Consider the following 21,493-nt stretch of genomic DNA (forward strand, 5'->3'; position numbering starts at 1 on the left):
CACCTGCACTTCTGCGTACCCCACCATAGGAAGAAGTAGATTGTTTACAGAGTTGTTAGTTTTGGGAGAGGCTTGTGTGCTAATAGTCTGAGATGAGCCATCAGTCAACACTGTTTGATTCAACCTGGACCACACATCACCCTTTCCTGGGCTAGGTTTTATTGCAACATTTCTGGTTTTGCCAAGATTAAAACAATTTTAGTAGAGTAACCACGTATCCCTTTCATGTGCTGAGTAACAAACAAAAAGCCCTAAAAACAAGTTAACCAACAGGAGCTGCCCTACGGCATTTACGCCATTAACTTTGACTGTGGATCTGCACAAGGCTCTTGCTTGTTTATCCACCCCTTGGGGGTAATACTTCCTAATCTTGCATTAAGGAAATCAGCATCCTAGAGTCAGTTCCCAGCACACAGTCCTAAATGGCCTCTGACCTCAGAACAGGAGTTAATGACAAAAGCTTCCAGAACTGCCTGGCTACCACCCTCCTAACATGGGGGCTAATCGGGGACTTGGACTCCGAGCTGGACAGAAGCTCCAATTTCTGTCTTGATGAAGGTTCTGAAGCGTCAGTGTTTGTTATTGCTCTGAATGAAGAGTACTCGTTCGTTATAAAAATATTCCAAAAGGAAATATATTTTGTTTGACAGTATTAACTCCAATGAATAAATACAGCATGATTTAAATATCTTAAGTCAAAAAAAGTAATGACATAAGAACAAAGAGAAATGTTTTTACTTTACTAGAAATATCCTCAGCACACCATAATTTCAAAATCATCAAAATGAAAATAGTTTTAATTTTGTTTTGACACTCTTTAGACAAGAACATAACTGAATTCAACTCATCCCCACAACATATCTACAAACTATTCTCCAGTGGAACACTTTTCAATCAAGAATATTTAAGTCACTTCTATTAATAACTTATACAATCACAGTTTGCAGTCAACTTCAGCTTTAAAGTTAATTTGAAGATCCCACAGCAAAAACAGTACAAGAAATGCAGGCTTTTTTCCTGGCTGGGAGCTTGGCTGTACTATTTGAGCCTGAGTGCTGATGCCATAAACTACATGAGTCATTCCTCACACAGTGCATACATAACTTGCAGGAGCAGACCCAATGTGGAGCTGAGCCAGAGAATACAAGGAACCCATGGCATTTTACACCCTTTAAAAGAAAGTAGTTCAAATAGCTTGCAAATAATGCTGTCCCACTGCTGGTGAAACTGGGACAGTGATCTGCCCACATTTTGCAGCTCTGGGGCTGGAACAGGCAAGGAAATGGAAAGGTCTTTAGAAGTGACTGGGGAGGGAGGCAGTCTTAGGAGCCTGAGATTGCTGGATGGGTCCCAAAATATTTGGGACAGCAGGTATTGTAGCACACGTAGAACAACAATGAGGCTGGCACAAGGCAGAGCTGCCCAGAACACACACATCTGTGAGAGACTGCAGGGTTCAGGAATAGGCATGTCTTGCAAGTCAAGCAAGTGCTGGGATACAAGAGTGCTGCTGGGACAGAGCAACCTGATCTGTTAGTAAGCACTACCAAATGCTGGCTGAGCAGGTGTCCTTCTCTGTCTGTGTCTGGCAGCTGCTCTTACTGTGGATAGCAAAGGCAAGCAGGCCCCAGGAAGGCACAGTAAGGAAAACAATCTCAAAAATGAAACGTAAGCAAAGAGCAGAGCTATGCAAATATACAATATCCTCACCCTTTTGGACACTGAGGTTCAGTAATGTCCTCACACTCTTCTTCAACCCAGCTTGCCTCTCCTTAAAACAAATGAGTGCAATTTATTTTTTAAGACAGTACATTCTTATTGATAAATGCAAGTTTTTTCATTTTACTGGATGCTTTTAAAGTTATATTATGTCCTTGCTCCTTTCATACAAATATGGGTACATATAAGAGAGACTGTAGGAACTTATTGAGGATGTTTACCTTTACAAACAGCATGATAATTGACACAGCAATCTTTATTTTCCACACAATCATCTGAACAGGAACAATGATATTCTGGTCGCCTCTTCTCTCCACACCTGAATTTATTGCAGGTCCATATGTGGGCTAAAAAACAGATGAGAGAGAAGGACAGCACAATGATTAATACCAGTGTAAGTGCAGAATTAATTAACTGAGTGTTAAGCTCCGTCTCAAAAGCGTACTCACTGAAAAACAGTCCTGAGGTATCTCATGCATGCATAATATTGCAAGCTTTGGCACTTTGGAAAATAGAAACACTCATGGCTAAATAATCCAAGTGCATAGCCATCTGAATAGAATTATGCAGCATATGATTACAAATATCACAGATCAGAAAGAATCCTTTTTACAGACCTCCTTAAATATGGTAATTTATGTGGGTTTAATCTGGTAAATGAATACTATAAAGAAGCTCCCAAACAACTCCCCCAGAAAGCCCCCAAACTTGAGTCTGAATTTGGAATGCCTAGAAAACACCGAGCAGCAGTAACTTATTCTGACTTGCACTGAAGTTGCAATGGATTTTACCAGTCACCATCAGGCACTCCAGCTTCTTTCAGCACCTCTTAGGTATAGGCATCACTCTGCCACTATTTGAGACTATATAAATAAGCTCACCGGAAGACCTACTGACTTCAGCTTCATTGCTGGTTTTAGCAGATTTTTTTTCCTGAATCATATTGATTTTTCTGAATGGAATATTCCAATTCCATTTGGAATTGGAGATCCTTTGCAGTCAATGAGGATAAACATGAATGAATTTACCAACTGAGCAAGTACTTAAGTGAAGGTCTTGAGAGACACGGAAACCAAATCTAAATGTTTGAGTAGAGGACAGTCAGTGATCTTCATACATGACTAGCAATTAGAAATCCCTAAAAGCATTCTCAGGAGGTTAATCTCACTTTCAGGAATACTGAACTTCAGTAACTCCACCAATATCAGTAGATCTTTACTTCTGAGAGACAGAAGAATCTATTATGGTTCTAGTTACATGGTACTATTTGGAAATTAGAATTTGATTCTTCACTGATGTTAAGGCCAATTAATTTAAAAAACAACATCAAGCAATGAATTCCCATTCTTAGTGCCAAGACAGACTCTCCAGTTTGTTTTTAAAGAATTCTTTAAACTGAGGGAGAGTGGTGTAATGAAACAAAGTGGAGAGTAAATCCCATGCAACTATTCTATAAGCAAAAGCTTTATGCAATTTACAGGACCTTTCAGTAACAGTCAGTTAAAGCAGGGATCTAAGCTCAGTTTAATCATTTGGTTTTAAAAGTCAACGTTGGAATTTCAGGGTGAGACTACATCAATAAATTTTACAAATACACATAAAGAGGAGTGAAAAGAAAAATAGTTAACTGAAAAGAATGCTGTATATGAAGCATTAAGGCAAAACTAAATTAGAGAAAATAGTCAAGTTCCATCCTTAGTGTTACTACCCGCACTAACATCTTTCCCTGTAAAATTTCTCTGTGGTACTTTTCACACCTTTGCCTATGTGACCTTTGCTTTCTAGCAAATCGTGAGAACTGCTTCTCACTTTGCAATCATTCTCCACCAGTGCAATCTGTTTTGTCATCCTGCCTTGTCCCAAAGGCCAGCACATGACCCTTGCTTCACACTCAAGCTGAGGAGTAACGAGGCAGAGGGTCCGAGCAGCTGGGTGAGGAGAGACAGCAGCTTTCACAGAGCTGCTCTGTCCTTGCCCTTTTTCACAATGGCGATGACAGAAAGATACAATATGCAGAATGCACTCCTATTCCTGGCTTGCCTGAGAACGTAGGAGTCGTCCCTGATGCCAGGGACAATGCAGGTCACTGTTCTCTCACCCCCAGACAGAGAACAAAAGGCTGGCTGAGACCTCAAGTTGCAGTTGTTCCTCCTTTTTCCAAGGGGGAGGGCAGCAGCACAGTCCCTCGCAGCCTCCCTCCCCACAGGAGCTATGGGAAAGCCAGCCTACTGGCTATGTCAGCTCCTATGTAGTCCAGCTGGGTGAAATACAAGCTTTGTTTGTGTACAACAGCTGCACCAGAGCCCTGATGTTTCCACAGGAGTCCCCAGTACCACCATCACCACTGCAACTCCACCCATGGTTGCAATGGAGGGAGCACAAAGAGGGGGAGACCACTTGCATCAGAACCACCCTGCTATTCCGCAGCCCCCCATTGTACTCGCAGACCATCTGAAAAGTCAGGGGTTACAGCCACCTGACCGTAACAGTACTCACATATGCAGAGCTGTCCTGCATCACAGGAGACTTTGCCCCCACAGCTTTTTTCCATCCTTACCTGGTTGTATACATGCTTCCTGGTAATCTAAGCAGCAGTTTCCAAGCTTGACACAATCTCTATCACAACGGCAGCTTCCAAAGGTCCTTTCAAAGCAACGACCTTTGCAGGTTTTCACTGTAATATTGGATAGTGTTAGATGTCAGTGGCTGAGCCCAAATCAGTCAACATGCAAAAGAAATTAATAAGGTCAGCATGTGGAATGACACAGCTGGTCATTCCACAACTTACAGAATGGCTGCAAAAATAGTGACAGCCAAAGGAAAAGGAAGGTCTTGATCCAACTAAATATTTATTTTCTCTTATTGAACAAAAAAATTTTTTCTCATATTGAACAAAGAGTTCTGTTCTGTTTTAGCAGGAACATAGTGTTTCATTATTGGCAGAAACAAGTGAAACAAAAGACTACAATTCTAGTTGTGACTGTCCCTGCCTTTCTGTATCACCAGAAGATACCCATAGTCATTCAGAATATGGAAGAACTCTATCGGAGGAAATCTGAACATAGGCTTTCAATAAGGGTGCCCTAAACAGTGAAATGCTTTTGCAGAGGACACTGATCTTCATTTTCACATCTGACAATGTTCCATTTGCTATAAATAATTAAACATTTATTAGAATCTAGACTGCATTGGCTATGCTTGCAACTCTCCCCACGCTCATGCCCTGTTTGAATGACTGTCTTCACACATATCAGAGGAACTGAAAAAGCCCCAGTTCCACATTCAGCTGTACCATGGTTAAGGTACTATCTCAAGACACAGGAAGGGCTGTTCCAAACCAGACACAGGAGATATGAACTTGAGCGTACTGCTTATTGGCTTAATTTTTGTTTGGTTTTAATGTAAAAAAAGGCATAGCATTCTTCCACTAGACTGGAGTTGCCTGGGGAAAAAAAGAAACTGGTGATGTGAAGCCTTAACAACACTTAAGTAGTTGGTCAGTCTGTCTCATCCTGTGCAATCACCAGAAGGGAGGGAGGTAAATCCTTCATCATTTGGCCCCTCTTCTCAAGAATCTTGAGGTGTGTGATATTAGGAAAATGAGATAATAATGAGCCAATATTGCAAAGCTGTAACAAAATGAGAAAAAACTTAAACAGATTCTAGTGGGAAATTAATAATCTAAGTTTTAGTTAAAACCATTGTAGGACTGTTTGTTAAATGGCTCAAATTTGAAATTATTCTAGATAGTTGTTCCCAAAGTGAAGCTTGATTTCTTAAAATATCTTTCATAACCTTCTACCTGAAGAAACTTCACCATTGAAAAAAACATATTTTTCAGGACAGAAAACAGCCAGAGGAATTCCACAGGGAACATTTTCAGACTACAGTTCTAACCAGTAAAAAAATAACTTTTTTTTCCCCCCCATAATTGACTGGAAAAGATGAAAAACAAATGTTCCAGGACAACATGAAATAGAAATTGTTGGGTTTTTTTTATAGTGAACTGAGAAAAGCCAGCCATGTGACATCACCACAATGACAGTTGGGATACATGGAAGCTGCCAGACCAGACACTGAGTGCCACGATCAGTTTACCTCTCAAGTGAGTGCACGCAAGTACTGAGTACACCTGAGGTTTATTTCCCAGTATTTTCATGCCCCTTTAACTGAAACTGCTTCAAGCAATGCATCCATTCCTCCTCCTGCAGCAAGAAAGGGTGGTATTCTGATAATATCAAAATTAATTTACAAAAAGAAAAAAAACCACAAAAAGGAATTCCTTTGAAATATGACTAAATAAAAGGCATATTAGTTACCATCTTTTGAACAGCTAGGCTTCAGGCCAAATATACATCCTAGGATTGTCGTTAACATGCAGACACAGAGTACCTGTGGGACAGGAAGGAAAAGAAAGTAATCTTAAATGACCACTGAATGGATTTGAAAGCCTTCATTTTCTCTAATGCTATTTAATTGTACTAAATTGATAAACATGCAGATTGGGAGGCTCATTTCACAAGCAGTTTTCACTCACCCAAGTAGTTATGTTGTTTGCCATTAATTACTGGTGCATGAACATGAATATTCTCAAGACTGGGCCTGTGTATTTAATTTCTTATCAAGTAATTTAACGTAGACATGACAATATATTTTTTTGTTTGTGAGAAAGAAATAAGATGTTTATGGTTACACATATATCAATTTTATAGAAAACTTTGTTCCACTTCTTCCTTTCTCCGAGGTTGTTCTAAGAAGGTAAAGCAAAGTTTTGCCATTGACCACAGACTACAAACAGAAGGCATGGCCCTTAAGTGATACCTATAATTTTCTTAGGCAGGAAAACCTTTTCCCACTTCCTAGTATCCAGTTCATACTAGATATTGGTCCATACCATGGTAAGCAACTGTGGGATGTCACATTACACTGACCACAGTGTCTTACACTGACCAGAAACTATGGCCATGTTTATTTTGGATTCTGAATGCATTGAAGTTATCAAACAAGCACCATATTGTCCTTGCCCAGCATTTTAGGGCAAGATCTAATGCCTACTCAAATACAGAGAAAGATTCCTTTTAACCTCATCAAGTATTGGATTTGGTCCATAAACTCTTTAGGAAAAGTTTATATATTATCAATGCGTATACAGTAATTAAACAGTCCAGGAAAGCCAACAATGCACTTATGATGGCTATTCTACTCAAGTGTAGAATGTAATAAGGTAGTTTGCTAAAAGTCCTGAAAGAGAAGGCACTGTAATAACACAGACTTTCTTATTCAGAAGTATTTGGGGAGGAGGTAAGGGTAGGAGAGAATGTACATGTCACCTTTCCGGTCACTGTTTTCTGAGGAAAAATTGCTTTCAGGCAATACTTCAATAACTTTATGTACATGCCTACACAAAGACTCTCCCTTTTTTCCTCCTCCCCCATCAGCAAAACCTGCCAAGTCAGTCTTTTCAGTATGATGCCTGAATCATGTTGTGATGTGGCAAAAATTCATCCCATTTTAAAATGCACCTAATTATTTCTCAAGCTTACTTTTTTAAAAACTGTGAGCACTTGAGTAAATAAAAACTATTTGTGTTGTTTTTAACAAATATACAGTTCACTATACAATTTTGTTCACTAAGCAGTTAATAAAGACAGTAAGAAAGCAATTTCTGGAATGTGTAGCATTGAAATTCAGATATTATTCTGGATTTGTGAAGTGCAAATTATCATAAATCGTATTAATCAATATCAAAAAAATTACATATATAGCATTCATGAAAAAAGGGAATTATAGACTGGACCTGATGAAACTTTGGCCTACAGTTCTGAACCAGGCAAGTCCAGAATCTTAGATTATTCAACACAATGTCTAGCAGAGAAATAAGTACTTTTTGAGTTCAAATCTATCTTTGAATTGACAGGGAAAGAAGGAAAATAATAAAAGAATGAAGGAAAAAAAAATCTGGCATTATCAATGCACCCAAATACACTACAACTGATAGAAAGGTGCAAGTCTCCATTAACCCAGCTGTCAAGAATGAACACAACTGCAGAGCTCTGTACTTGCCTTTTTTTTTTTTTAAAAACATACTAACATGTGCAGTATCAATGACATTTTCTGTTAAGTCAGTATCAACAGTATTATCTTCCATGTAAATTGTTTTAGACCTTTGAAATCTTCCATATGAAATATCACCTAGATAAGAGCACGTGCACAGCTAAGTAGGTAGCACGTCAGATGCAAGATGTCAAAGCCCAGCAAAATCAGTGGAGAGAGCAAAACCTGTTATTGTCCTTTTAACTTAGATATTATTATTTGGAAATTACAAATTGATTCATTTGTTCTTAAAAAGCCAACTTGAGAACATTTTATTTCAGGGTGACGATATATTGCATCTCTACTCCCACCAGGCCCTGCTACTAAGATCAAAGACTAGAATGTCCTCTGATATGTAACCACAAACATGCTATAAAACAAACAGAAACCACACCTACTCTATCTGTAAGAGCTTTATTCCCATATCTTCAAACAGTTACAGGACCTATGGGACTTGGGCCACCTAAGGCATCCTTGTAACAAAAACACATTGCAGTGCCACTAAATGGACTATTAATATCCCCTTATGGAGTTTCAGTGTAGGTAATGCATGTTTAAAAACCATGAATTTAATTGTGACACCAAATTAACGTAAAAATAAAATCTAAATAAAACCCACTCCAAAGTGGTAGCATTATAATACTTCCCAACTAAAACTGGTAAATCCTCACTAAAGTTCTCACAAATAATTCCTGAGATTTTGGCACCAAATGTTACAAAATCACAGTTTTGTATTGTATTCCAGATTTTCAGTCTTACACTTCTATGAACATAATTAATTCCAACATGCAAAAAAATGAAAGCATTATGTTCACTGAGGCGTATGAATGTTCTTTTGGGTAGGAAATACTAGAAAATGGTAATGCTACTTGATGCAATAGTGCAACCTGTGTTTCCTGCAAGCAGTACTCTGGAAACCTCATAGCATCACAAACCACAGCATACTACAACTGCTCTCTGTGTCTCTACTACAAACCAGTTCTGATCTCAAATTTCTTATATATATACAAGGGAAAACATGGTCCAGGTCCTCACCTGGTGTACTACGTCCATCTATAAACGAAGATCCATGAACTTCTATTGACTCATTACATTCAAGCCTTTGCTTTCTTAACATTAGTCCCACTAGCTTAAATTTTAGTCTTAAAAATATTTTACTGCAAAATACTAAAGCTTCCCCCCCCCTTTTTTTTTTTCTTTCTTTCTTCAACACTTAATAAAGAACCTTCACAAAAATGGTAAGCTTAAAGGTAAAGCATTTGACAGTGTTCTGGGACAGCCAACTCTAATCTAGTAGACTATACCATGCAATTGCAGCTTAGTATTTAAGGCTTTGAATCAAAGCTTTATCTTGAGCCTGAATGACTTCAGTCATGTGGATATTATCCACGCAAAAGGCACAATTGTTCAGCTGGAACGATGTGGGGCAACTAATACTGGCCAACAGCAGCAGTAGTCCTGACCAGGCACAGCAAGAGATGTTACACTAGTAGTTGACCTATTGTCAACTGGAAAGATTGTCAGCTCTGCAGATGACGAGGAATATTCAAGCTAGCTTTAAAGGTCATCCAGGTACAGAAAGTCATCTCACTGCTGCAGCCCAAGTGTGGACTAATTTACTTTGCTTCTTACTATATGGGATCTCACTGCAGCAGATAGGTTACTAATATGACTTGAACTATTTTACATACAGGTAGCTCAGGTTTGGGATGCTGCAGTCTGCTGTGTAAAGATTATATATTTTTTTTAATCTATATAAAGACAAGTAGCTGCACATGTAGTTTAAGGTTTACTGTCAAGAACCTCATTAGAACCCTGCAGCATCCTGCTGCAAGCACCAGACTCAAATCTCTAGCGACTACCACACTATCAACCTAACGCCTGCCTTCAAGGTTTAGTCTGTCTTTTTAAACAAAAGGAGAAAATCTTACCTGTTCTCTCTCTCTCCCATATTCTTCCCCTCAAAACAGAAAGCAAGAATTGAGAAAAAGGTGCAATTAAGAAGGAACATGGGAATCCAACATTTAGTAGGAAGGCAAATAAAATTAAAGAACCTGGCCTTGTTATACACAAAAGTAGCACATGAACTTTTTATGGTCTGTAACTTGAGAGACTGCTAGGACAAAACGTCAGATTTGGTTTTAATATAGTATCTCAGAAAAGTTTTTAAACCAACACAGTAACAACTGCAGAGAAGAAAGTGTCCTTCTTTGTTTTAAAAATATTATTTTAGAAAGTTTGGTTTAGAATCAAAAAACATTGTCATCTAGGGATGAATCTGTCCCATCACTGCTTCCTTTACGTGGGAGGAAGCAATAAAAGCTTTGTTTTGTAAACAGTACAGTGGTTGGGAATAGGTGGTTGAGTGTCTGGAAAACTGCAATCCCGAGAACATTTCAAAAGCCTTTTATTTTGAGCTGGGCAGATGGAAATATGATAACATGGTTAGAGAGCAGAACCATTTCCGTCACTCATCTCTAGAACTGCAGCTGTAGAGAATTTCTCAGCAGTGATTTCGGGGAGCTGGTGGAAGGGCTCTGTCCATCTCCCCTACTCCCCCTCTACTCTTCTATTCTGCATTTTCTTTGGCAAAGAATGCATTGATATTTCTTCTAAGGAATAATCATTCCGAATTAAGTTTCTGTGTTGATCTTCCTCACTCTTTGCCTACCACGTACTCAGTTGCTTTCCATCTTCCTTTCTTCATCCCTGGTGTTCCATGGCCAACAAAACTTGTCACTCCAAGGTTTGAGGCACATCCATTAACAACTACGCAATTAACAAAGCAGCAATGCAAAGTAGTGGTTTTCCATTCTAATCTCCATGATTGACTCTCACAGTTGTGTCATGTCTATCCATGAAGGGAGAACATCTAGACTGGGTCTGTAATGCCAGTATTACAAAAACTCATGGAATTTTCCAAAACCATTGGGATCCGTGAAGGGCATACTATGTTTTCACTGTTTTGTGGGCCTAGAATAGATGACTAACGACCTGGATCTTAAACACTGAAATATGTTTGAGAAAGAATTTAGTCTGCAAAAGCGTAAAGAACACAGTAATAAATAATGAATTTCACGTAAGAACAGTGTCACCTTCTGTCTTTAAAAGGGCATTGTTAAAAATGCAGAAAGCATACTATACAGAGAAAAAAACCTTATCTACACTTGCCAGGGCAGTGGAACACTTACTCATGCTTGTAAAAGTTATTTTTAAACAGAGATAAACCCCCAACAGCTCAGTTTTATTCAAAAGCAGGGGATACTTAATAAAGTTTACTAAACTGAAAGGAGGTGGATACTTCACTCACACCAGCACAGCTACATAACTTTTTTTTTTTGTTGGTGATTTATTTAGGTATCAGCACTGAAACAAGTGCACCACCTCCTTCTTGTACCACTCATCTCTTCTTTCCATATTTGTAAATATTTTTATGCTCTTCAAAGACTTGCTTCTGTTGATCCACATGCCACACCTAGAGCCCAGGAAGAGGAGAGCTGCTGATGTTCTCAGGTCCTGGTTGTCCTGAAACACTGAAGGCGACCGAATTATTCTGAAGTCAGTGGATGGAAAAGCTGGAGCTTACACCCAAAACCTTTTCAGAGCTAAAAAGATGATTTACTCTAAAAATGTACAGGGATTATTGTTTTTCTTCTCAAAGCAGCACGCAGGTGGTCTACTCTCGCTGTTTCTATTGAATGTTCTCAAGACTGTTATTACATACTGTTGCAACCTAAGGTCATTCAAAGGACAAGAATATTTTAAAGGTAGCTTGAGCCACTGTAAGATATTATAAAAGCCTTCACGGAGCTTACCGAAGAGTGATAACTGTTCATTCAGCAGGGAATTATCAGCAGAAGACATTATCGTACTATAGCTCTCTAGATACCTTCCAAAACTATTCAAGCATCTGATTTTTAACAAGAAAGAGACAAAAAGATAGAACAGAGTTAGCATCTGTCAGCTAGGATCTAAAATATTTTTCTCATTTGTTGCTTGTCCAACTGTATAGGTACATATTCTCCTGGAAGGCATTAACACATGAGCTGTTATCAAAGCACACACATTTTACACCTGGCTGTTTTGTTTTTCAATGCAGTTTACATCATGGGAGAATTTAGAGAGAAACTAAAATGCAACTATATGCTAGCCAAAAAGAAGAGGAAATAAAACTTCCGGTTAAATTCCCAGAAAACAGATAGTAGCTGACTCTGCTATTTAATCAGCAGGTAGGTTTTTGTAAAAACCCTAAGGATAAACAGGACTGAAAAATGATCCTGATTTAAATAAATATTGTACTTTCAAACACAATTCTTTTATTCAGCACAGCAGACTATGAACACAGAACGAAGACCACCACATGCCATCTGCTTTAGTGGCAACCACATATGAATGCATGGTTACATAGAAAGAGAAGAAACTGTCAGTATTATGCCAACTCAAAACTGTTGTCCAAACAAGCTGCACTTGACCCATGAATAAAAGCAAAACTGGAGAAGAAAATATGGCCTTGAGCCATCTTCATGCTCTTCTTATTCCAAAAATCCCTTTTCAAGAATAAAGCTAAAGCTGTTCCAGTTTGTAGTACTGTCACGAGACTTGTAACAAGAACAGCGTAAAAAGGGGGCTGCTTCTACTGGGTACTGATATTACCACCGAATATATCAAGTAAACCTATATTCACCTCCATTTTTCCATGGCAGATGCTGTTGCTACTGCCACCATGACAGCAACATTAGGCTGAGCAGGAAGACATGGCGACCTTAAAGAGCAAGTGAAGAAATCCTGTAAAACACTATAAGAATGTAAGGAGTGTCAGAAATTGCAGAACCACAAAGCAGTACAGGAAGAAGATGGGACAAATAAGGTTTCAAAGCTATTCACTATGGGTCTTTACTAAGCACACTGATATTGATCACAGGCACATCTTTAGCCCTGCATCCTTTGGCCATTTTCCTAAAACGAAGGCCAGGGCTGACCGAGAGGCCATTATTTACCTCTGCACCCTTTGAATATAGCCCCTCAAAAAAAACAAAAGGCAGACTATCAAATTTTGATGCTTCACAACATGGAAATGTATTTCAACCAGAAGAGGACTCAAGAACTGGCCCACTTGATCGTGCCAGAGAGAAACAGCACAATGGAAGATAAATGGCTGGGTTTGATTATTGACTTTTGTGCAAGTAGCTATAACAACATTATATTTCTTGTTATTCTATGAACAACAAACAACTAACCAACCTTTAACACAAATTGTACCCAAATACTACCACATATTAGAAGGCATTTATATAGATTGATTTGCCTATATGCTATTACACAGCAGAACCGGGACAAAGTTCACGCTCACCTGAGTTTCTTCAGAAATGCAAATATTTCGTCTTTTCTCATTACTTCCCATTTCTTCTTAGCTAACTTATTCAGTGTTGAACAGTTAAACAATAGCCTATTTGCCAAAAGTCCTTACTTATACTGCTTTCCTTTGCCCTCCACCACATCCTGTTTACAATAAAATCCACTGCTGTCTTGTAAGTACCCTTAAAGGAAACTTTTTATACAGCTGACCTGTGTGACACCTGTGCAGAAGAGTATTTTTTGCTTTTCAGTGCAGAAAGTATATTTTTTACATTGTTTTGACATATTCCTGTCCTATTTTCAAAACACCATTCCAATATTGATCATTATAAAATAGCTTCTCTGAAAAATCATATATACTACTGTTTCATTCAAATGGGACACTACTGCGATGCAGCACATTGCCAAATTCTGTCAGACAGAACATTCTTTAAAACAAGTATTTATCCACTGCCCATAGCATATGGTCACAGTGATGTTTGCCAATAATTTCTAATACTGGCTCCAAGGTGAGAAACTTTTCATACCTTTCATGTTTTCAAAGCCTTTAATTTGCTCCACTCCTCCTTTCAGCTGAAAGCAACAGAAACATAGCTTCCATGGCAAGTGAAATCAGAACAATTCACTCCTTGTGTAATTCTACTGATATTAGTGGAAGAATGTCAAGGAAAAATTTTGAAGAGCAGGAACTGGAAGGAAGCCTTGCATAATTTTTCTATCTTTGGCCTTGCCTGAAATCTAACAGTTTAAGCACAGTAACTTAAGTTGTTCTGAATTTAAGTTAATAATTATCTCTACAGAAAGTCTACCCATTTAAACTATTAATGCGTTAAAGTCTTCCTTGAAAAATGAGTTGACTGACTAGAAACATTAAAAGTTCTCATGATCTTAAAATTCACCAAAACCCAAATTTTCTTTTGATGGATTAAATTGGATAAAAATGTGTTTATTGTATGTATTTATAGTTACAACTGTATTGTAATTAGATGCATTTAAGCAATCTCAACAGCAAATGCAATAAAAAAATCTTTTGTCAAACACCAGTTTTTACTGTGTCTTCAGAATTCAAAACAAGACACCATTGGAGCTGGAGAGCTGTAATGTTGATGGAAGACAGGCAAGACACTGTAAAACACCCTTGTTTCCAAACATCGGAATAGAGTTTCCTAGAAAACATTAAAATATTGGAAATTGGCCAAGAACTGGTTTAATATTTCTGAACCAAAAGTGGTTCAAAGTCTATTTAAACCATGGTCATCCTGTCACTGTCATTTTTTACTTCATATTTCACCAAATTATGTTTGATGCTAAAAAAATTAAATTGCCTAACAGTCAGCCACTTTAATATCACTGTTAAGCTGGGTGGAGTTTCCTGGAACACAAAAGTCCCATCTAAGTTCAATCCAGCACTCTCACAGGAGCAAGTAATTTCAGCAAGGACTACTTTTCCTTACTGAAAAAGGAAAACAAGCCAAGGTACATAAAGCAAAACAGTACAAAAAAGGCTGAAATGGAATGATTTGCTGAGGGCCAAAAAAAGATTAGAGGAAAGACTGAACATGGTGCCCAGATCTCCCAAACTCAGGCACAAAGTACAGTGTCCTTGAATCCAGTGCTTAAAAACTGACTGATACCCATAAAAATACCCACGCCAAAGTTGGCTGAAGTCAATAACCATGTTCCAAATCACAAGGTTTGGGCACGAACACTTTCCTGTCATTGTCTTTCCTCTCCTCACATGAGTTACATTAATTCCCAAGCCTGTATGATGAGCACAAAGCGAAAATCCACGAGTTTGGAACCAGCTTTCTACGCAGTCCTTCCTCTGAGACTCAAGGCCACATTGCAGCATCACAGCAGCAAAGGCAGAAGACAGAGAAGTTCATCCAGTGATCACATCCCTCTCAGGAGCCCAAACCTGAGAGCAGAACAAGCTTTTGAAGGGTCTGGGCCAACACACTACTTCAACAAGTCCAACTCATTTCCCACCTGCTCTCTCACTAACTGCTCCCCATCCTTCCTTCTCCAACAGCAGATGTAGAAGAGAAAGTAAGATTAAGTTGACAAGTATATTAAATAAATAGCTATTTTGCATCTTTTCTGGAGAAAGAATATAGAAATGCATTATTCCAGAAAAGTACTAACCGATACAAAGGTTTAGGCATCCTCAAACATATTTAGGAGGAAAACCATCAGCATTAAAACAACTGTCGTGGTTTAACCCCAGTCAGCAACTCAGCACCATGCAGCCACTTCCCCCTCCCAGTGGGGTGGGGAGGAGGAAAGGAAAAAAGTAAAACTCATGGGTTGAGATAAGAACAGTTTAATAAGTAAAAATAAAAATACACTACTAACTAATAATAATAGTAATGAAAAAGAATACAACAAAAAAAAAAGAAATAAGAAGAGACAAGTGATGCACAATGCATCATACCTACCAGTGTAAATGCAGGCAAAGGGAGTTTACCTATGTCTAGTCCCTTTTGTAGTTTCACATTGCCCAACCCAAAACACCAAGCAGATAAGTCTACTCACTTCTTTTCTACATCGGGATGGTATCATCAATGCATTATAAATGCACTGGCTTGTGAGAAAGAACAAACTTGCATTTCCAACTCCAGTTTTCCGCTTTCTAACATGATGTTTAGGTCAAATATATTCTTGTTTTACTCAATCCAGTATCACCTGCAGTATTTAGAAAGTTTTTCAAGTTCTCTCTGCATATTCTAAGTTACCTCAGTGTCTGCAATAGCCAAAACAATACTGCATAGTCATTTTTACTTAGAAGTTTTAAATTATTTCTATATAGATCACATATATTTCACTCTGACACTTCAGTCAGCACAGGATGAACATTTTGCCAGTTCTCAGGGAACAGCTACAGTTTGGAAAATAAGGACTTAATTCAGAAGAGTAAGTACCTGCAAACATTTTAACTTGTGTTGAGACTCTAGTCTTTAAGTGGCTATGTATCTCTAATAATTTCGTTGTATTAGAGCCTAAAAAGCTCAGCGCAACAACATTAGGTTTTGAATAGTGTATGATTATTTTCCATTATTACTACCTATTTCTAAGTCTGAAAAAAGCTGAGCTGTTTTCAACATCCAACTGCAATACCTTTTATGGCACAACCCAACCTCCCCAGAAAACAAAGTAACAAAACAAGCTACAAACCACTCCCCTTATTTAAGAGGACTTTTCATCAGAATAGTTGCCAAAAAAAACTTCTACATGGAAACTACCATAGACCCTTACATGAATTTTGATATTTTTCTTATAACCTTCTGACAAACTTGGAAATGCAACTTACCACCCATTATGTCAGAAAGTACGACCAACACGTAGTTGCTATGATATTGTGGACGGCTCATTTGAAACAGTAACCAGATTACAAAGCTATAGGTAAGTTTGGAAAGGCATCTTGATCCTTATGCTTTAACACACTGAAAGAGGACTACTTACGGATATATATATAAAATAAAGTCTGCTGCAGTTCCACTGAAGCTTCCTTCCAAGAATGCCACAGTTCTTTCACCTTGATAATGATTTTAGCCTCATAATGATCACTCCAGGCAGTCTGGAAGGTCTTATTTTCACATCTCTACAGGGAGGATAATTATAATACAGCAGCATGGCTAAAACTGGAAAGTGACCTACCTGCTAACAATGGCTTTGGCCACCAGGGCCTCCGAACCGGGGCTGAAAGCGGCTCCAAGCAGCCCTTGGAGACAAGCTTTCAATCCACAGTACTTCAAATTCAGTGAAAAGCAAGTTTTTATACTTCCTCTGTCCTTTCAGCTCTTGAACTCTTTTTAAGTTTTCCAGGCATATTTTCCTGGTTTAACCTGGGTTTTTTTGTCTTCCCTGGTGCGTCCCCCACACCAAAACAGCTAAAACTACATGATGGAAGATGGGACAACCATTAACACTACAAAAGAATCGAGACGATTCAACCCTGAGCGCTGTCAAAAGAGTAAAATAAATCAACTGAAAAATCATGAATCCCCCTTTCAGGCAGGTTGCCGTCTGCAAGCAGTGACATACGCGCAAGCGCCACACTTCTGCCCGAAGCTAACTCCTAACTCCTGAGGCGGGAAGGAAGGAGCCGTCCCGCAGCACTGCTGCCCTGGGCATCCTGAGGGGCCGCTGGTGCCGAGGGCGGTTTCCCTCTCCCGACGCCGCTCCAGACCGGCGGGACAGACCCCCCGGGAGGCTGTGAAGGCCCCGCCACGGGGCTTGTCCGTCCCCAGCCCCGCGGGCCGCAACACCTGCCCTCAGCCGCGCCGCTTCCTCACGCACCCGCCGGCGAGGTGAGCCCCAGGGAAGGCCGCCGGCCTCCCGGCCCTTACCAGGGAAAGCACTTTGTAGGTGTTGGGGTCCTTGCTCTTGCCGCCCGGAGCTTTCTCCGGCTCCTCGGCCACTTCCATGGCCGGCAGCATAGGCATGGCCGCAGCCTGCAGCCCGCCGTCAGCCGCCCCTATCCCGCCGAGGTGGTCCTCATGGCCCTTCCCCGCCGCCGCCTGCTGCCCGTTGCCCTGCATGGTCCCCGCGGCTCTACCCTCCGCCCGCCGCGGCCACGGCTATTAATAGCGTGGCGGCCCGGCCTCGCCCCGCCCCGCCCGGGAGCGCGGCCGCCGGCGGCCCCCGCACCCCCACCGGCACCCCCGCCGGGCGCGGCGCGGAGAAGGGAGCGGTCTGTTCCCCTCCTTCCCTCCCTCACTCACTCCCTCCCTGCCCGCCCCGCTCGGCCGCCCTCCGCTTTCCGCCCCCTCCCTCCAGGTGAGGGCGGGCCGCGGCCGCTCCTCCCTGCCGGCAGAGGCGGCGGCGGGGCAGAGCCGCGGGGCCCGGGGCCGGCGGCGGTGGCGCGGCAGCTCGCCGTGACATCACGCCGCTCCGAAATAGCGGCCGGGGGAGGGCGCCGGGCCGTGTTTACGAGGGAGCAAGGAGAAAGTTTCCGCTGCCCGACCCCCTCCGCGCGAAGCGGGCGGAGGCGGTGGCGCGGCCTTCCCCGAAGGCGCCCGGCGGCCCCGGCGGCGGCACAGGTGTGCGCGGCGGCGGGGGCGGGGGGTGCCGGTCCCGCTGCCGCCAGAGGCACGCAGCCAGCCCCCGGTGCGTGTTTGCAACCCCAGCTCTGCTCGCCGGCGCTTTATTGCCGGCTGCTGGTCTCCTCCGCAGGCTGAAGGTGCTTTTCTCCCCGCCTGCTAGTCCTCGCCCCTTGCCGGGGAGGGTTTCCCCTCCCGTCCACCGAGTGCCCGCGAGGCGCCCACGGAAACCCCCCCACGCGGGGCATCAGGCCAGCCGGCTGCCCGCACACCCGGAGCGGGCGCTCAGCAGGCGGCTTCAGTGCTCTGCCAGGGGACATTTCTTCTCGTTTGGGGTGACTTCGGGTTCAGTGACCGCCGCCAGGCCAGGCCGTGCTCAGAGGGTGCCGCGGCGTTAGGGTGAAACCCTTCTGGGTCTTCTGTTCGCACAAGGCACCGCGTTGCTCCATGGTACCGCTTCCCAGGGATTTCTCACTAAATTCGGCCCTGCTGTTGGGCAAGGGAGAGGTGCGCTGTTAGCGTTTTTACCGACCCTGTCTGCCCGTGGGGAAAGCCGGTTCGGTCCGCGCGTGTAAGGTATGGCTCTTACTGCAGGGACTGTGAGCGTACCGCATGCCTGCTGGCTCCGGGGAATGTATTACTCTTCGTTTGTCTCGGAGATGTGGGAGTGTTCAGTAGCATCAAGACTCGCAAACTATGCTTACGCTTAAAATTGCTAAAAGTATCTCATTTTCCATTGTTTCTTAAGTTATCATGTATAGCTGTGTATATTGACATTAGACTTAGTCTTTCAGTTCCAATGTGATGATGGTTTTGATTTCCTAGGGCTTGAGGAGTCTATGGTAGATTTATTTTAACTGTCAATGTACTCAGAAAAGAGTGGCACTTGCGTAGTTTCTGACAGAATCCATATTTTCTGAAAAATAGCTACAGTGAAATGAAAATTTCCTTTGGAAGTGATTTTGATCCCTGTCAAAATATGGTTGCTCTGTTTTCTTTTTCAGCTGAGTTGCACAGTCAAGCTGCCGCTACAATTTTCCTTTAAAAATAGTTGTAAAGATACAGCATTTACATAACTGCTGGTCTGTGGTGCTACTGCAGCTCACAGCGTATTGAAGGTTACTGCAGGGCTGCCTGCATATGCCTGCTGTCATGTAATGAGGTTCCATAGGTGCAGTCTTGAGAATTTCTATGCTAATATTTCACTTGATCGCAAAGAAAAAGGCAACAGAAGCTGTGAGAACTAAGCTCCTGAGCCTACAGTAAAAGTCTCCTTTATTCCATTAATGTGGCATTTCAGACAACTGTCCCGCTGAGCAGCCGACTTATTATACGTTCAAGGATTTTGACATCTGAACTATTAAAAAAATGTAAACTGAACACTGATTGATAATTTTAAAACACTCACGAAAACTGACATAGCCAAATTGTTTTTTTTTTTCAGTGAATGTGGTTTTAATAACTAGCGCAAAAAGAGGCAGTAACAACCTCACTTTTTTTTTTTTCCTAAAAATGAAAAGATACTGCTATCACATAGTTTTAAGTTAAAATCTTGTTTTTCTTTCTGTTCCCAGTCACACTGGCAGGAAAGAAAATGCCTTCCCCTTCAAAAAAATAATCAGAGAAAATTAAAAACTTTCAGGTGTTTTTTTACAAATAATTAAAACTTCATTTTTCATTTTCATGTTTTTGTATGTAGAAAGATATGTTCTGATTAATTTTAAGAATAAGTCAAATAGAAATCTCCTTTCTTGTCCTGTGTAAGTCATCCACTCAAAAGTTGGAATAGCACATGCTGTGTACTGATGATTTAATGGAAATTATGTATAACTACATTGCAGACAAAAATGTATCTTTTTTTTCCATAGAAAGAAAGGATATTCTGCAGCTGGAGCTAACTTCTGAGTTGTTCATTCAGTAGCTATTCATTAATGGTTACTTTCCTATGTACAAATACTCATGAAGCACCCTCAATTTTGTAATTTCATTCTGTGTCAATACAGTTGAGGTCCTTCAGGCTAAACATGGAAAATAATTAAACAGCATGGAAAATAATTAACCTAACCAGTGAGAAGTACGCTCATTTCAGCTGACTGACAAGGTGTCAGGGTACTCTAGACAAGAGGAGAATGGAAAACCAAAAAGGACTAAGTTTTGACACTGAAGAAATCAGGTGAAAAGTCTTTTCTGTTGAATACCGGGAAAAGAGACGAAACATTTCCAGTGTTAAACCTTCAGAAATCTACAGCTGCTTGATCTCTTTGGGAGGAGATTGTTAAATAGCAGTCAATACCATTTTAACAAATCTGTGACAAAAGACATCATTGTGCAATGAATTAATTGCAAGGATTACTGAGGTTGCAAATCCAAATTCCAAAGAATTGGCTGTGGCCATTTCAACAGAGACCGAGGAAGCTTTTGAGGAAGCCAGGGCTGCTGCCAGCGCAGCTGCCAGCTCCAGCTGTGACTGAGTCAAGCTGCCTCACCAAATATCAAGGGACAACAGCAGCAACACCAGCTTCGTGTTTCCAGGCCTTGTCTGTAAAGGGAGTCATCAGAGATTATCAATTTTAATTTGTTATTCAGCCGTTAGCGGCTGCAGGGAAGACAAACGAACATAAATGGTGTATTAGGAGAGAAAGGTAAACATAGGGAGTTTTCCACGCTGCTGCATCTCAGAGCTTGTCATACTTGTCACTTGCATTTTTTTACCTCAATAAAATCTCCACCAAATGTCTGTTTCTTAGAAAGGCTGGAGCAAATGCCAAGTACCCACATAACCCTCATCTGACCCCAGCTTGTGAGGTGGCTATGGCACAAATAGGAACTATGGGCTTAGCAACAGAGGGTGTAAATTGCACCTCGTTGCATGAGTGGACTATCCGCTCACTCCAGCCAGAGCGTGGAGACCCTTGCTGCTGTTGCAGCAGGGGGACAGACTGAGCTTGCAGGCAGAGGAGTGCCATCATGCGAGGTTGCCTGCGATAATCAGCTCCAGGCTGGCTGCGTCTTGACCCTTAAATTGCAGCATAAACCTTCTCCTGGTGGTTGGTGGTTGTGGCAACTATTTCGTGTTGCATTGTCTGTCATCCTCAGCAAAATTTCTGTAGCCATAAAAAAGGCCAGGAGCTCCAGCCTGAAGCTGGTTGTTAAAGAACGTTGCTGCTCAGTATAACACTGCACTCTCCACATTACGGGAGCTAATGAAGCTCTGTTTCTCAGCTCCTGCTGTGAGGACTTCTCTGGCGTTGTTGCACAAGAGCTGCATTGTAAACTATTCTAAA

At 41.2% G+C, this 21,493-nt stretch overlaps 1 protein-coding gene across 1 annotated transcript in view; it reads right to left on the reverse strand.

The window, feature by feature from the left end:
- The window catches only part of ENPP1 (ectonucleotide pyrophosphatase/phosphodiesterase 1), a 55,961-nt gene extending 38,253 nt beyond the window's left edge, over positions 1 to 17,708 (reverse strand). The window contains 5 exon segments of the mRNA XM_050894663.1: positions 1,711 to 1,771; positions 1,941 to 2,066; positions 4,277 to 4,393; positions 6,039 to 6,111; positions 17,517 to 17,708. Of these exon segments, the coding sequence (XP_050750620.1) occupies positions 1,711 to 1,771; positions 1,941 to 2,066; positions 4,277 to 4,393; positions 6,039 to 6,111; positions 17,517 to 17,708 (569 nt within the window).
- Positions 17,709 to 21,493: the final 3,785 nt, after the last annotated feature.

This window comes from Gymnogyps californianus, chromosome 3 (assembly GCF_018139145.2).
Source record: "Gymnogyps californianus isolate 813 chromosome 3, ASM1813914v2, whole genome shotgun sequence".
In the NCBI taxonomy this organism is placed as follows: domain Eukaryota; kingdom Metazoa; phylum Chordata; class Aves; order Accipitriformes; family Cathartidae; genus Gymnogyps; species Gymnogyps californianus.